At 50.5% G+C, this 16,060-nt stretch overlaps 1 protein-coding gene across 2 annotated transcripts; it reads right to left on the bottom strand.

Moving 5' to 3' along the window:
- Positions 1–463: 463 nt before the first annotated feature.
- On the bottom strand, positions 464–2,011 carry LOC105697199. 2 transcript variants are annotated; one of them, XM_012420304.1, is made up of 2 exons: positions 1,993–2,011; positions 464–997 (listed from the first exon to the last, which is right to left on the bottom strand). In XM_012420304.1, exon 2 carries the CDS (start codon positions 985–987, stop codon positions 595–597), a length of 393 nt encoding a protein of 130 aa, XP_012275727.1. In that variant the 5' UTR covers positions 988–997; positions 1,993–2,011; the 3' UTR covers positions 464–594. The 2 variants fall into 2 exon arrangements, with proteins under 2 accessions (XP_012275727.1, XP_012275726.1); XM_012420303.2 differs by lacking the exon at positions 1,993–2,011 and adding an exon at positions 1,592–1,704.
- Positions 2,012–16,060: the final 14,049 nt, after the last annotated feature.

Here is a 16,060-nt window from a genome sequence, read left to right as displayed (position 1 = left end):
GTAAATCGCTGCATTCTCGAAATGACCGCGAAAAACTACGCTATATTGAAATTAAAATGTCTTTTCAAAATTGAATAGTATTCTGCTAAGTATTTCTACACTATAAATGAGAAATTATATTTCCATAATGTAGTTGTCTTCAGTTAAAATTTGAAGCAAATTATCGCCCTTAACATTGAATCTTTCATAAACATCGTGACGTTACAATTTTATTTAAATGCTACATATCTATGCATTATGTGTTTATAGTTTTATACTTTCACTCCATTTTGTTTCAATGTATAGCAAGTAAAGAGCTTAATATTAAATAATTATGAGAAACATTTTAAAATGTATACTACTCCTTTTTGTATAAACATTGCATGTGTATTCTACTCTGATTTCTTTTAGCCGCCACTGTTTATGTGAGTTAACACGGATCGGTCACATAAAAGATAATCTAGCAGTAATACAACACCCCGAATACAGGATCAATTAACTGGAGATATTTACAGGCATTTTATTGCAATACATAAAGCACGGTCAACAAATGCAATGGTTTTGCTCATGATGTGTGCACTGTATATGAAAAATCATAGGAATTGTTAATTATTACTACCATTCTCGCTTAGGCCTTTGACACGCATAAGTTAATATCCTGGTTTTCCTCTCTGAAGGATACAAACGCATTTGCTTGTGCCGTGGGTATGTCCTGCACATAACGTATAGCTTCGCATCCCTCATAACAAAGTAACAATCCTTGCAACGAAGTTCTGGCTTCCCTTTAATTTTCATGCCACAGTTTGAATTCACTAATGGCAACACTGGTTTTAATAGACCGTTATGTTGAACCATGTTGGAAGTTTTACACTGCGTAAGATGCAACGTTGACGACAAGGTGTTGCATAAGTAATGACTATAGCGACTAAGAGTACCACAAGCACCATGGCATGAGATTGTTGATAGCGAAGAATTGATTATCACACCAATACTTCTAAGTAGAGCCATCTTTGCGATCCTAAAAAAATGTTAAATGTAGTTAGAGTTTAGTTCTATAAGTCTAATGAAAACCAAGCTTAGCTGTACTTTTAATAACATTCAAGGGATTACCCTACTGTGACAAATTATAAACATGAGCAATTTTTAGTCGCAGATTTCCAGGAAAATAACAATGCAACTACTTTCCAATACCCTCCCTTCAAAGTACAGCAAAATATATATCTATTAACCCCTTAACTTACAATATCATGTGAGAGACATGGTATAACAATCGGGCCAAATGTGAACAAAACGTGTGAGAGATGTGGTATGTCAATCGGGCCAAACGTAAACAAAACGTATGAGAGACGTGTGAGATGCTGAACGTTCAGCCAAACCGTAAAATGGCCTGATGTATGACCGACACTTTTGTTGTTTATGGCACGTGCTATTGGAATTTAAATCGTAAGGCAAGGGGTTAATATGCTTTAACCAGGAGAATTCAGTAGCACTATTCACAATTGACACAAATTCAATTTAGTTACTCAGTTCACTAAAAATTCAATGAAACATATACTTTGCATAACCTATTTTGCTAACTTTACATATAACGAAGTCGCATATGGAGATGTACCATTTGTACGGAGAGTTTAGCCATGGAGTGCTATTTTATGTGAATACAATATTCATTTGTCTCTTTAAATACATGGGAATGAAGGGGGCCACTAAAGTGGCATTGCAAAAAAACATGTCAGTCAAGTGGAAGCCACTTCAGTGGTGCTTCGTAAAGAAACGATAGTCATGCAAAAGCCACTATAGTAGTGTTTCATAATTAAAGGATTAAGATACGGGTATCATTCAGTATTTCTCAAGGGCTAGATAATATGAATGGTGGTATAATGATAAAAAAAATTCATTTCCATATTGAGGAGAATGCATTTTCATCGAATTTCATTACAAACTTCAATAAAAAATTCATTTCACAGATGCAAAACTAAGAAAAGCAAGATACTACATATATATGAAGGTTATTACACATGAATTTTTCAGATTGTGTAGCAAATTCAGTGACTACTGAACTTACGCCAATTGTGAGGGTTCTATTTAACTGTTGCTGTAAAAATGCATTGACCGATATACATGTAGATGGGTTTTCCAGCAGGGGATTTTCAACCGTCAATCAATTTCTTAAACATGTAGATTTTTTGCACTCAATCATCATAATTCTTTTCATAAGGTTAATATTGTTAATATTTCCAGAATAATGTGAAGATGCTCAAATTATAATGTAAAAAAGTACTTTTTCTATTTGAAGTTCGTCCGAAGGGAGAGCCAATTGAGGTTATATCATGTTTTGGTCCATATAATATTCTTCAAGTTTTCGTGATAATAGATGGGTCAAGCAGATCTGCCTTAGCTCTCCTTATTTAAAATAAGTAATTATAACATCTGTTGTAACGGTTACAGTTAAACGCAGTTATTTCTCTTGTTGAAGCACGGCCCGGTACCATAACTCGAGTTAATCGGAGTTTACTAGGTTTACAGCAGGTTAAAACCGGATCAGTGTTGCCAATAGAGATGAGTTGGGAGATTGCTCACGGGCAGGGTCGCGCGATCGCATTCTGTGCTGCCCTCTGGTTTCGTACGTTAGCTTTCACCGTGTTTTGCCTAGAGTTCTAAATCCAGTAAGTTACGTCAGAAACGAAGAGAAATTCCCGGTAACTTATCGGTAATTTCTCCAAAGCCNAAAAAAGTTATTTAAACGAAGAAACCTAAAGTATAAATAACAAAATTAACGTTCTCTTAAATTCTCAATGTTCCCGGTAACTTACGGTATGTTTCACAGTTACCTTCTCCAATTTAATGTTACCGAGAATTTTAGAACTCTAGTTTTGCCCCCAAGGGTGGCGCAACGAGTTTATGGTAGGGACTCGCGCACTCGCGATGGCCGTGCCATCTACCAGTCGCCGTTGGCGGCTCCCGTATTCGTGATGGTAATACCATGCTGTAGTTGACGGTGGTGGCTTACCTACGCTTACCGACACTGCTCGCTTTTGATGGTAAGGGAAAAACAGTCGTGGCGCCCTCATTGACTTTGCCCTTCACATACCTTATTTATTATATTCGCAAATGTTATTACATACAGGCAAATACAGGCAAAACTACAATGTGAGTGCTCGAGAGTTGAGTTATACTTTATATATAATTTTTATAAGACACGGAAATTAATAAAAAAATTATGAATGTTTCATAGGGAACACATGAAACCTACATGGAAGAAGATACACAACGCATAGCTTCACGTAGACGGTATGACGTCAGGTGTAACGTACGTGTCGCAAGTTCAAATTCTAAAGGAAGGGAAGGGTGGGTACGGTTTTTCACGCAAATTTCTTTCCTCACGTTTTACAGTTCATAGCAATCGCATAAAATACATTGCAGTTATGTAATATTTGATTATGGGTTCAGCTTTTCATTATTTGTTTCTCTATCCCTAAGGTGATTTTAATCATTAATGTGAAATTAATTAAAATCGTACCGTAAGATAACAGTATCGATCATCCTTACCGTTAGTATTATTATTTAGTTACCCATGTTGCTACCGTTATCTCATTCATTGCAAAAACTTTAATTATAATCATCATTTTGAGAATGAGCTCGGAAGTTAAAAATCTCTGGTTCAAGTATTTGTCCAGTATATTAGTAACTTTAGCGCGGAACATTTGTCCTGAAATATTTCAGCTCACGGTACAATGGTAATTAAAGAAATTTCAATAACATCGTTAAACACCGAGCACGTGAGTCATGAACGATGTGAATCGCATCAGTGGCGAAAGATCGAAAAAGATGAAAAAAAACTAAAGTACATTGTTGTTCGAAGTCGTCGTGATGCGGAGCTTTGGGGCGCGCGTCGGTGTCACGTACGGAACTCACATGCAGCCAAACTGTGTGAGTGCGATCGCTCCTAAGTACCGAAAACCGCTTAAAAACGCTCTGAAACGTCTAGAAACGCCAAAAACGATTTCGAACGTCAAAAACGCGTATCTCCTCTGAAAAAGATTGCAACCACTCGCGCAAGCGCTCAATTTGAAGATAAGAATCTTCCCCGTCCAGCTGCAGAAGTCGCAGTCGCGAAAAAAAATTCCCCGGCGGTTGGGCGCCCCGGTAACCGGCGAAATACTAAATAGTACCGAAAGACGCTTAAAAACGCCCAGATTTGTCTAGAAACGTCAAAAAATGCCAAAAATGATTTCGAACATCAAAAATGTGTATCTCATCTGAAAAAGATCGCATCCACTTGCGCGAACGCTCAATTTGAAGATAAGAACCTTCCCCGTCGAGCTGCAGAAGTCGCAGTCGCGAAAAAAAATTCCCCGGCGGTTGGGCGCCCCGGTAACCGGCGAAAAACGCACGAAAACGCTCGAAAGAAGGTCGATATCGCTCGATAACCCTCGAAAGCGCTCGAAAACACTCGAGATACGCTCGAAAAATGCTCGATAACGCTCGAGGACGTTCGAAAAACGCTTAATAACGCTCGATGACGCTCGAAAACGCTCGATAAACGCGTGAAAACGCTCGAAAAACGCTCGATAACGATCGAAAACACTTGACCCCTCCCTCATTTTGTTCCTCCCTATTACCTCACCTTGCGTTATTTCCCTTAAATCTTTTCTGATGTCATTTAATGCTATGTACCTTTCTGAGAGAGGTTCTCTCTCCATTTTCGATCGAGTCGGTACTATACCGCCTTTGTAAATAGGACAGGCTACTTTGAAAACCCCCTTCATTTAATTCGGTTCTTTTGAGTAAAGCTTTATTTTCTTATCAATCCAGTGTCGAGTTAATTCATTTACGGTCCGACAATTTTTCCTGCTCCCTGTCAACTTTCCATTTCAGAGACAGGATAAAGTAGTCGTGTTGAGTAAACCATTGTGTCTCGAGAATTTGTCTGATAAAGTTCCCTTCCCCACCCTCTCCGAAGTTGGCGCGTGCGTTGCCCGAGCCAAGGGCCAGCCGAGAGGTGTTTCGTGTAGACTTTCGGAATTTATAAAGTTTTGTGGAAATTTTGAGAATTGGCCTCCGGAGGAGGCTTGGCGCCCAATTTTTGCTACCTTAGTGGAGTCGACTTGGAGAGTGTCCTGGCGGACTCTGAGGACTCTTGAATTTTAGAGTTTTAGGTAGCCTCTCGAAGGGTCCTGGTGGGCTTCGGGAGGTTGTGTAATAGTGGGAGAAAGCGAAGTCTCTGGGACGGTTCCATTCGGAGCGACCGGGCGAAAGTGATGTGCGCAAAAGGCCGAGGTGCAGCGGGCCTTGGCAGTGGTAGAAAGACCCGGGGGTAATTGCCCACGTCACAAGTGGGGCCTCAAAAATTGTTGCCCCGAAAATAAAGTTTGCGGACAAATTCATTTTTTTTATTCGCTTAGCTAGACAGCGTAGGCGATCTTGTTTTTCGGTTAATACGTTTAATTCCCGCCTAGAGATAGTATTGTGAATTATTTCTCGTTTTTAGATCCATGTTGTTCGCGCTTGTTCGTTTCACGTCACAACGGACACGCAACGTGGGGCCCGACAAAGAATTTACGGACGACTTTGTTTTGTTATTTGACTTGTAGGATAGCTTGGCGATTTTCTTTTTCGGCAAATGTGTTTAATTTACTTCTAAATTATAGTAGTGTGAAGCAGAAAATTTGGATTACTATTTGAATACTCAAAGAAATTGGTTTCCATAAATTCCATTTAGTTCTACAGTGTTGCTTATACGGCTCGTTAGAAATACTTCGAATTGCTTGCTTCGCTCGCTATAATAACAAGGTCTAACTTTAAGTAAGAATAATTTCTTTTGACTTGATGCTCGTATTTTACCTTTTATTTATGTACCCTTATCCTTTGATGTACTGTTTCACCTGAATTGAATTTTGTAACGCGCCGTGTGCCTCGGACCATGGCGCCCGAGGCCGAGCCACACGACTCTCACAGCACTACGGCCAGGCCCCGCAGCCCGGTTCCCGCAAGCGCGACGCCGGCCGACTAGTGCGCGCTGGCCGCTACGCGGCGACTCACGGCCCGCGCTCTCTCGTAAGCGCGCGAGCCTCCCGGGCACTATAAGAGGCCCGGGAAAATAAAGCAAGGCAGAGTCGTAGGAAGGGAAAAAACCAACCTACACATAGACTCTCAAAACCGATTCGCAGCACGAGACCTCGAATTACTATACAGAGACGATACGAACCAGACCTGCACCGTCGTGTCGCCTCTCCGATTCGGGAGTTCAAACAGTAGGGCTAGAATCATTACCACATTAACTTATAAGTCATATTGTAAACCAGTAGTATGTACCCGACATTTGCATCTTGTATTAATCAAGTAGAGATCCCGTAACAATTAGGATTAAGTACGATATCATTTGTACCCGGTCTGCTTCCATCGTTTCGCTTTCAGACCTCAATCAACTGACGTCGATCGGCAGCCGACGGACGTCAATGAATAAACTCCATTATTGTTATCAAACCAAGAATACTTTACTCCACTCAGGCATTACTCCTCGGGGGTACTCAAACGCTCCAAACGTTCGGGTCTCTTCCCGCGACAGTGGCCCGCTCGGAGTGTTTGATTATCCCCGAGGGGTAATGCCTGGGTGGAGTAAAGTATTCTCAGGTTTGGTAACAAAAATAAAGTTTATTTGATGTACGTCGGTTGCCGGTCGGCGTCAGTTGCTTCAGGTCTGAAACATTGGGAGCAGACCGGATACAAACGGGATCGTACTTAATGCTAATTGTTTACAATATGAATTATATGTTGGTTGCGGTAATGATTCAAACCCTATTGTTCGAACTCCCGGGTCGGAGAGGGGACACGATATACAAGTTCGGTTCGTGTCGCCTCATGTCGGAATTATCTTCGGAGATGCGAATTCGCGCCTATAGAGATTCGAGGTCTCGTCCTGCGAATCGGGTCTGAGAGTGTAGGCGGGTTTCTTCCCTTCCTTCGACTCTGACGCTCTATTTTCCCGGGCCTCTTATAGTGCCCGGGAGGCTCGCGCGCTTGCGAGAGAGCGCGGGCCGTGGGTTGTCGCGCTTGCGGGAACCGGTCGCCGGGATGCGGGGCCGGCCGCAGTGCTGTGCGAGTCGTGTGGCTCGGCATCGGGCGCCCTGGTCCGAGGCACACGGCTCGTTACACCCCCCTCTTTCTCCGGGGGGAAATGGAACGAAGAATGGCGGATAGTTACGAGTCTGTTTTCCATAGGCTCATGTATTTCACATTCATCGCCTGGTCGAGGCGGGTCGTCGCAATCCTGCCGTGGCGTCGGATCCGCCATTTCTGAGCGCCGACGGGAACGATGGCTTCCCCTCCGTCCGGTAGCTGCACGCTAGCCAGTGGCCGAGTTGTTGGAGGACTGCTGGCATTGGTGGTGTAGCCGGTGTCTTTAGCTGACCTCGGGCCACGTCTGGCTTTCCGGCGTGTGGCCTGGGGTTCGGCCAGTAGGATTGCCGTCGGTCTCTGTTCTTCCGGTCGGCCTTTGATGTGCCTGGGTAGGGTCGGCAGCGGAAGCGGCTTGTATCTTGGCGGCGTCTCGATTTGTGCGCTGGGTGGTCTTGCCGTTGGAGTGGCGATGCATGGGCGTGTGTGCTTTCGCGTACACTGTCTGTCGGCCATGGTTGCTCGTTAAGTGATCTTACGTATGACGTGGGGCTTCTGCCCCGAGTTCGTCTGTTTTTCTCTACTCTTTTGCTTCGTGGAATTTTTTTAGCTCCGAAATGTGTATACCTCATGTGACCTTTCCATTGGTACCTTTAAGGTCGAATATTACGGGGGATACGACTTTGTGTATCGCGTACGATCCGTCGTATTTTGGGGTTAGCTTTGCGTTGATGTCGTTAACTTTGCTGGAGAGTGTGTGTGATTTCTTGAGGACCTGGTCACCGGGGTAGGGGTGCCATTCCCGTGTACGTAGGTTGTATGATCTTTCTTATCGCTGGAATGCTTGAGCGTTCTCAACGCGTACTAACCCGTATGCTTCCTGCTGTTACGTAACGGCCGAGGGGATGCGAGGCCGAGGCAATATTCGGATTTTGCCTAAAGAGGTCTTACCTAGTACGTCCACGTAACGATTAGATATTATTGTGAGGAGATGGCCCGAGTGGCTAGACCAAATCCTCTGGTAGGATTTATAGGAATAAGGAGCTGAGGGGGGCTCAATAAATGGAGATTATTGATAAATTGACGAGGACGATTATATTTGTCGCTTGTCAGGTGGTATTTCTACAAGTTGCGAGGGTCGGTCACGGTCCTCGAGTCTCTTGCGGTTCGGTTTCGTTCCGCGTTGCGGAGCTTCGGTTGATGCTAACATGGCGCTTCTTGCATTCAGAATTTGCGAGGTTCGCGTGAGTCTAGCGCGAGGCAAGACATTGAAAAGTTTTTAAATACCCTTTTTTATAAACACACTCTTGTATTTGGATATCCTCGGGGTGGATGTCGACGTATTCTCTGAGTCGAGCCTTTAGTTCGTCTAGAGTACCTGAGGTATCTAGGCCGAGTGCTTCGATCTTGGGCAAGAGGACGCTTTTCCTGACGGTGTAGATTCATGATGTCGACATTCTGGTTCTTCTGCAGTTCTTGGTCTGGTGCTTAGTAACTAGTTCTTGTTTGGGGTTGTACAATCGCAAGCATTGTTTGAGAAGAAAAAAAAATTAATCGGTCGCGTTTTTCATTTGCTGTATCCGGTTGCTTCCTCCACCTAAACTTTATCCTGGCAGGATCACCATGTAACGATAAGACTCGAGGGCGCGGGTTAGGTGGCGTCCTCGCGCGCCGCGGTCCACGTTCAGGTCTCTTTCCGCGACAGTGGCCCGCTCGGAGCGTTTGAGTATCCGAGGGGTAATGCCTGGGTGGAGTAAAATATTCTCAGGTTTGGTAACAATAATCAAGTTTATTTGATGTACGTCGGTTGCCGGTCGGCGTCAGTTGCTTCAGATCTTGAAACATTGGGAGCAGACCGGATACAAACGGGATCGTACTTAATGCTGACTGTTCACAATATGAATTATATGTTAGTTGTAATTACATGAATGTCGTCCTCGACGCCCTATCCCGTCAGTATGAGGATCAACTGTTTGTTGTCAATGTTTAGGGGATCTTGGAGATACTCAGGAGCAGTGGTACCTGGCCCGCATGGAAAATGTACGGGAAACACCCAAGAAGTACCCAACCTGGAAGGTAGAGGAAGGGAATCTCTACTGCCACAGGGAGAACCCGATTATCGATCCCGCCACCCCCAATTGGAACAGTTGGGAACTGGTCTTGCCAGGGGAGATGAGACAGCGTGCCCTATCGGATGCCCATGACAGCCTCCAAGCCGGACACCCGGGGGTAGAGAAGACCTACCAGCGAGTGGCCCAGGACTTCTATTGGCCAGGCATCTACCACGATGTGGCTCGCTACGTGAGAGGATGCCCGGCCTGCCAGCAACACAAGGTGCAGCAGCAGGTACCGCCAGGACTCATGCGGGAGCGTCACATCGAGGGACCGTGGCCAGTGGTCACGGCAAATATCATCGGACCCTTCCCACCGAGCCATTCTCGGAAATCGTACCTCCTAGTCTTCGAAGACCAGTTTACAACATTTGTTGAGGTCGTGGCGTTGTGAAAAGCGACCGCACAAACATTATGAACGTTTTCGACTATTTGGTCATAAACCGATGGGGTTGCCCCCAATTCTTCCTCTCAGATAACGGTACCGAATTTATAAACCAGGAGGTACAGGGCCGCCTTTCCTCCCTGGGGATTCGACACAATACGACACCCCCATATCTTGGTCAGGCAAATCCGGTAGAGCGGGTCAACCGGACGCTGAAGAGAATGATAGCCACGTAACAAGGTCAGGACCATATAGCCTGGGACGAGCACCTACTGGAACTGGCGTTCGCGATAAATACGGCGGTGCATGCGTCGTTCCAGGTCTCGCCCGCGTTCTTGAATTTCGGTCGCAATCCCTGTCCTGTCAGGAACCCCCGTGACGAGATCCACAATCCCAACACCTTGGATCCGGGGGATGTGCACGTTTGGACTGATTGAACTAAACGGTTAGGATTGATCCGCGATCTCGTGGAGAAGAACATGGAGCAGGCAACGGCGCACCGGGCGCGTTATTACACCTTGCGGCGCTGTCCCCTCTAGTTCAAAGTAGGGGATTGGGCGATGAAGAGGAACCGTGTCCTCTCATCAGCGGCAGACCATTTCGCGGCCAAGCTGGCACCAAAATTTATAGGACCCTATGCCGTGCACCGGGTAGTGACGCCGGTGGTGTACGACTTGGCTGATCAGGCCGCCCGCGTCACCTCTCGGGTTCACATAAAGGACCTCAAACCCTATCACTCCCCAACTGAAATAGGGCCTACGGATACTGTACGTAATCCGTCTTTACTCCCCACAGGAACAGCCGATGAAGTCGCGGATGACCAGCTCGCTAGCCCCCAACCAATTTTGGTTGGAGGAGAAAGAGGAGGCGGGCCTGGTGAGGCGGGCGCCCCCGCACTTCCCGCCCTACCGAAGGACGTTCAGCCGGAGGAGTCCAGGACAGCGCCCCGCATCGCCCTACCTTGGGTAACTTCGCCCCCGCGGTGGGACGGGCCGGAGGGAGCGTCCGGCTCTGAAGGCGGCCGGCCGGTCGCTGCGGTCGTGCGCGGAGGCGGTGGGCGAGGCCACCGCGGGTGGGGCCCCTCCGGCAGCCGGCCGACGGGGCCGGGATCGGCCCCGCAAGGTTCCCCCCGCTGCCCCAGCCATTAATGGTCGTGCACGTCCGCCGACCCCCGACTCGCGCACAAAACTTCCACCCAAACTCCCACCCCTAAGCCCCCAGGCCTTATGGCCGTTCCCGTCTCCCGACCCGCTACCTTACTCGCCATCCCCGACCCACCACCCCCATCACCGTCTCCCGACCCCGTACTCCTTCAGCCCAAATGGTCCTCCCGTCCGGTCCCCGACGAGGACACTCCCGACCATCTTCCCCATTCCCTCTTCGCGTCCCCCCGGCTCCCTTGCCCCGCATCCACACCCCTACCCCCACCTCCTCTCCCCGATCCCCTTCCCTAGTCTTTGTCCTCCCCCTCTCTCCCATCCCTGCCCTGTCATCCATCTATGTAGCCCCCTTCTCCTGTATAATGACCTCCACTAACCCTACGCCGCCCTCGTCCCCTTCTTCCGCTCCTGCCCCTTCGCCACGTCCATCTCCTCCCGCTTCTCCTGCCCCAAATTTGCTTCCTCCTACTCCTCCCCCCCTCCTCATCATTCTTCCCTCTGCCGGGTCCGGCCCTCCGGGAGGTGCTGACTCTAGGAAGGGCCCCGTTCCTCCCGGTCGGCGTACCTGACACCCGTGCTCATTCCCCCACTCCCTCCTATTCCTCCTTTTCCTCCCTCATCCTCCCTTCCAACCCCCGTTTCTCCGTGTGCTTCGCTCCTCTTTCCAGCTCTCGCTCCCGTTTCTCTCGGTCGTCGGGCCCCAGCATCCTACCGGGGTGCGCTTCTCCACCCTAGCTTATGTCCCTGGTGGTGCCGCGGCCGCCGGGGGTGGAGGGCAGGACGGGTGTTTCAATAAAACTGCGGGCTGACCGTAAGCCATTTAGGGATTTAGGACATGTATTAGGGTACGTGCCGCCCATAAAGGCGCATGCGTTCTTCCGGACGATGGGTGGATCGTGGGGAATTCGACGGTCCGCTGTCGTCAGCGTGCGTCCCGTCTAGGCGGGGGCGGGGGGGATTATAACGTGGTGGGCTTGATGCCCCCTCACCTTGCGGGGGCTCAGATCCATCAGAGGATGAGCCTGGTCCCCCGCACCCTATATTTAGAATATATTAGACGGAAGAGGTCCTCCGATTACCTCTTAGCGCTAGTTGCTACCGGTCACTACTCTAGGAAAAATCCCACATGTCCTTTTAATGCTACGTAAGACCAGCTGGGCTACGGAAATAGGCTGAAATTGATATCGGGACCTCTCTTTTCTTTTCTCCTCTGTTCGATGGGCACCTCTCCAGTATCGAACCTAAGAGATATTGGGGGGAAAAGCCAATCGGGCAAGATTAATAATAATTCAAGACGTGAGGGTATTTTAGGAACAAATGTTACCTGGCAGTACGGTCGAGCCTAGGCGGGCGGCCTCAGGGCCTAACCTCATAAGGGTCTCCGAGGATCGGACTGGCACATCTTAGGGAAGCCGACATCGGCTTGGAAATCGAGAGCGAGGAGTCCCAACATGGCCCTCGGGGTTCCTCGGCTGCAACCGACAGCCTGTCACCGGCCCAGAAGTTAGGGGCGCCAGTTGACAGGCGAGGTTATATCTCCCGGCGCGGGTATACGGATTTCCCGGTCCGGGAGCCGGTGAGCGGTCGATAAATTGGGACGGACGCCGCGCGCGTGAGATGCGGCGGCGTCTCGAAGCACGGCGTTACCGGCCGGGGAGGATGCTGCAGGGGGTCCGACCAATGAGGGGTGAATACGCCGAACTTGCAAATGGCGTGGCCTTATTTGACAGGGACCGTACGCCTCATCACAATCTATAAATCGTAATCAAGGCCGTCTGGCCAATACCTTAAATTTCATTAACGACTTCTCTCGTTGTTTCTCGCTGCCTCTACTCTCTCTCTCTTCTCGCTCTCTCTTCGCAATATTTTCCAATTATCAAAAGCTTCCCTGGCACGTCCTCACTGGTGGTCTATCCAAGAAGAGCCAGGCTCCGTTTGTCTTCCATTACCTGGCAACACGTGCGAGCCGGCACGCGATGCCGGCCACCTCCCACATCCGATGACCGACAGATTGGCCGGCGCTTCCGAAAGCTTCGGCCATTGGCCCGTAACAGACGCCTCGGTTCGATCATCGAAGACGGATCTAGGCCACCCGAGGATCGATGGCAATTTCGGCGTAATTACCCCTGATTGGTCGGACTTCTCTCGCGGGGTCCTTCCCGGCCGGTACCGCCGTGCTTCGGGCCGCCGCCGCATCCCGCGCGCGCTGCCCGTTCCTCCTTATCGGCCGGTCTCCGGTCCCCGGGCACCCGTATGCCCGCGCCGGGAGACATAACCTCGCCTGTCAACTGGCGCCCCTAACTTCTGGGCCGGTGACAGGCTGTCGGTTGCGGCCGAGGAACCCGCAGTGCCCTGTTGGGACTCCTCGCCCTCGATTTCCAAGCCGATGTCGGCTTCCCTAAGATGCGCCAGTCCGATCCTCGGAGGCCCTTTCGAGGTTAGGCCCTGAGGCCGCCCGCCTCGGCTCGACCGTACTGCCAGGTAACTTTTGTTCCTAAAATACCCTCACGTCTTGAATTATTATTAATCTCGCCCGATTGGCTTTTCCCCCCAATATCTCTTAGGTTCGATACTGGAGAGGTGTCCATCGAACAGAGGAGAAAAGAAAAGAGAGGTCCCGATATCAATTTCAGCCTATTTCCGCAGCCCACCTGGCCTTACGTAGCATTAAAAGAACATGTGGGATTTTTCCTTGAGTAGTGACCGGAAGCACCTAACTCCAAGAGGTAATCGGAGGACCTCTTCCGTCTAATATATTCTAAATATAGGGTGCGGGGGACCAGACTCATCCTCTGATGGATCTGAGCCTCCGCAAGGTGAGGGGGCATCAAGCCCACCACGTTATAATCCCCCCCGCCCCCGCCTAGACGGGATGTACGCTGACGGCAGCGGACCGTCGAATTCCCTACGATCCACCCATCGTCCGGAAGAACGCATGCGCCTTTGTGCGCGGCACGTACCCTAATACATGTCCTACATCCCTAAATGGCTTACGGTCAGTCCGCAGTTTTTTTGAAACACCCGTCCCGCCTTCCACCCCAGGCGGCCACGGCACCACCAGGGACATAAGCTAGGGTGGAGAAGCGCACCCCGGGAGGATGCTGGGGCCCGACGACCGAGAGGAACGGGAGTGAGAGCCGGAAAGAGAGGAGCACACGGAGAAAAGGGGGTTGGAAGGGAGGATGAGGGAGGAAAAGGAGGAATAGGAGGGAGTGGGGGAGTGAGCACGAGTGTCGGGTACGCCGACCGGGAGGAACGGGGCCCTTCCTAGGGTCAGCACCTCCCGGAGGGCCGGACCCGGCAGAGGGAAGAAGGATGAGGAGGAGGCGAATTTGGGGCAGGAGAAGCGGGAGGAGATGGACGGGGCGAAGGGGTAGGAGCGGAGGAAGGGGACGAAGGCGGTGTAGGGTTAGTGGACGTCATTAGACAGGAGAAGGGGGCTACATAGATGGATGACAGGGCAGGGTTTGGAGAGAGGGGCAGGACGAAGACTATGGAAGGGGATCGGGGAGAGGAGGCGGGGGTAGGGGTGTGGATGCGGGGCAAGGGAGCCGGGGGGACGCGAAGAGGGAATGGGGAAGATGGTCGGGAGTGTCCTCGTCGGGGACCGGACGGGAGGACCATTTGGGCTGAAGGAGTACGGGGTCGGGAGACGGTGATGGGGGTGGTGGGTCGGGGATGGCGAGTAAGGTAGCGGGTCGGGAGACGGGAACGACCATAAGGGCTGGGGGCTTAGGGGTGGGAGTTTGGGTGGAAGTTTTGTGCGCGAGTCGGGGGTCGGCGGACGTGCACGACCATTAATGGCTGGGGCAGCGGGGGGAACCTTGCGGGGCCGATCCCGGCCCCGTCGGCCGGCTGCCGGAGGGGCCCCACCCGCGGTGGCCTCGCCCACCGCCTCCGCGCACGACCGCAGCGACCGGCCGGCCGCCTTCAGAGCCGGACGCTCCCTCCGGCCCGTCCCACCGCGGGGGCGAAGTTACCCAAGGTAGGGCGATGCGGGGCGCTGTCCTGGACTCCTCCGGCTGAACGTCCTTCGGTAGGGCGGGAAGTGCGGGGGCGCCCACGGCGCTCCGCGCCCGAGGTGGAGGCGCCCGGCTCACCAGGCTCGCCTCCTCTTTCTCCCCCAACCAAAATTGGTTGGGGGCTAGCGAGCTGGTCGTCCGCGACTCCATCGGCTGTTCCTGTAGGGAGTAAAGACGGATTACGTACAGTATCCCTAGGCCCTATCTCAGTGGGGAAGTGATAGGATTTGAGGTCTTTGATGTGAACCCGAGGGGTGACAGGCGGCCTGATCAGCCAGGTCGTACACCACCGGCGTCACTACCCAGTGCACGGCATAGGGCCCTATAAATTTTGGTGCCAGCTTGGCCGCGAAATGGTCTGCCGCTGATGAGAGGACACGGTTCCTCTTCATCGCCCAATCCCCTACTTTGAACTAGAGGGGACGGCGCCGCCAGGTGTAATAACGCGCCCGGTGCGCCGTTGCCTGCTCCATGTTCTTCTCCACGAGATCGCGGATCAATCCTAACCGTTTAGTTCAATCAGTCCAAACGTGCACATCCCCCGGATCCAAGGTGTTGGGATTGTGGATCTCGTCACGGGGGTTCCTGACAGGACGGGGATTGCGACCGAAATTCAAGAACGCGGGCGAGACCTGGAACGACGCATGCACCGCCGTATTTATCGCGAACGCCAGTTCCAGTAGGTGCTCGTCCCAGGCTATATGGTCCTGACCTTGTTACGTGGCTATCATTCTCTTCAGCGTCCGGTTGACCCGCTCTACCGGATTTGCCTGACCAAGATATGGGGGTGTCGTATTGTGTCGAATCCCCAGGGAGGAAAGGCGGCCCTGTACCTCCTGGTTTATAAATTCGGTACCGTTATCTGAGAGGAAGAATTGGGGGCAACCCCATCGGTTTATGACCAAATAGTCGAAAACGTTCATAATGTTTGTGCGGTCGCTTTTCACAACGCCACGACCTCAACAAATGTTGTAAACTGGTCTTCGAAGACTAGGAGGTACGATTTCCGAGAATGGCTCGGTGGGAAGGGTCCGATGATATTTGCCGTGACCACTGGCCACGGTCCCTCGATGTGACGCTCCCGCATGAGTCCTGGCGGTACCTGCTGCTGCACCTTGTGTTGCTGGCAGGCCGGGCATCCTCTCACGTAGCGAGCCACATCGTGGTAGATGCCTGGCCAATAGAAGTCCTGGGTCACTCGCTGGTAGGTCTTCTCTACCCCCGGGTGTCCGGCTTGGAGGCTGTCATGGGCATCCGATAGGGCACGCTGTCTCATCTCCCCTGGCAAGA

This window comes from Orussus abietinus, unplaced genomic scaffold (genome assembly GCF_000612105.2).
Source record: "Orussus abietinus isolate OABI.00-Male unplaced genomic scaffold, Oabi_2.0 scaffold955, whole genome shotgun sequence".
Lineage (NCBI taxonomy): Eukaryota > Metazoa > Arthropoda > Insecta > Hymenoptera > Orussidae > Orussus > Orussus abietinus.
Note: the sequence above shows the minus strand (reverse complement) of the source record. Positions and strands in the feature narration are given on the sequence as shown.

Coding starts and splice junctions, on each gene's coding strand:
- LOC105697199 (XM_012420304.1), bottom strand. CDS start 987: ATGGCTCTACTTAGAAGTATTGGTGTGATAATCAATTCTTCGCTATCA.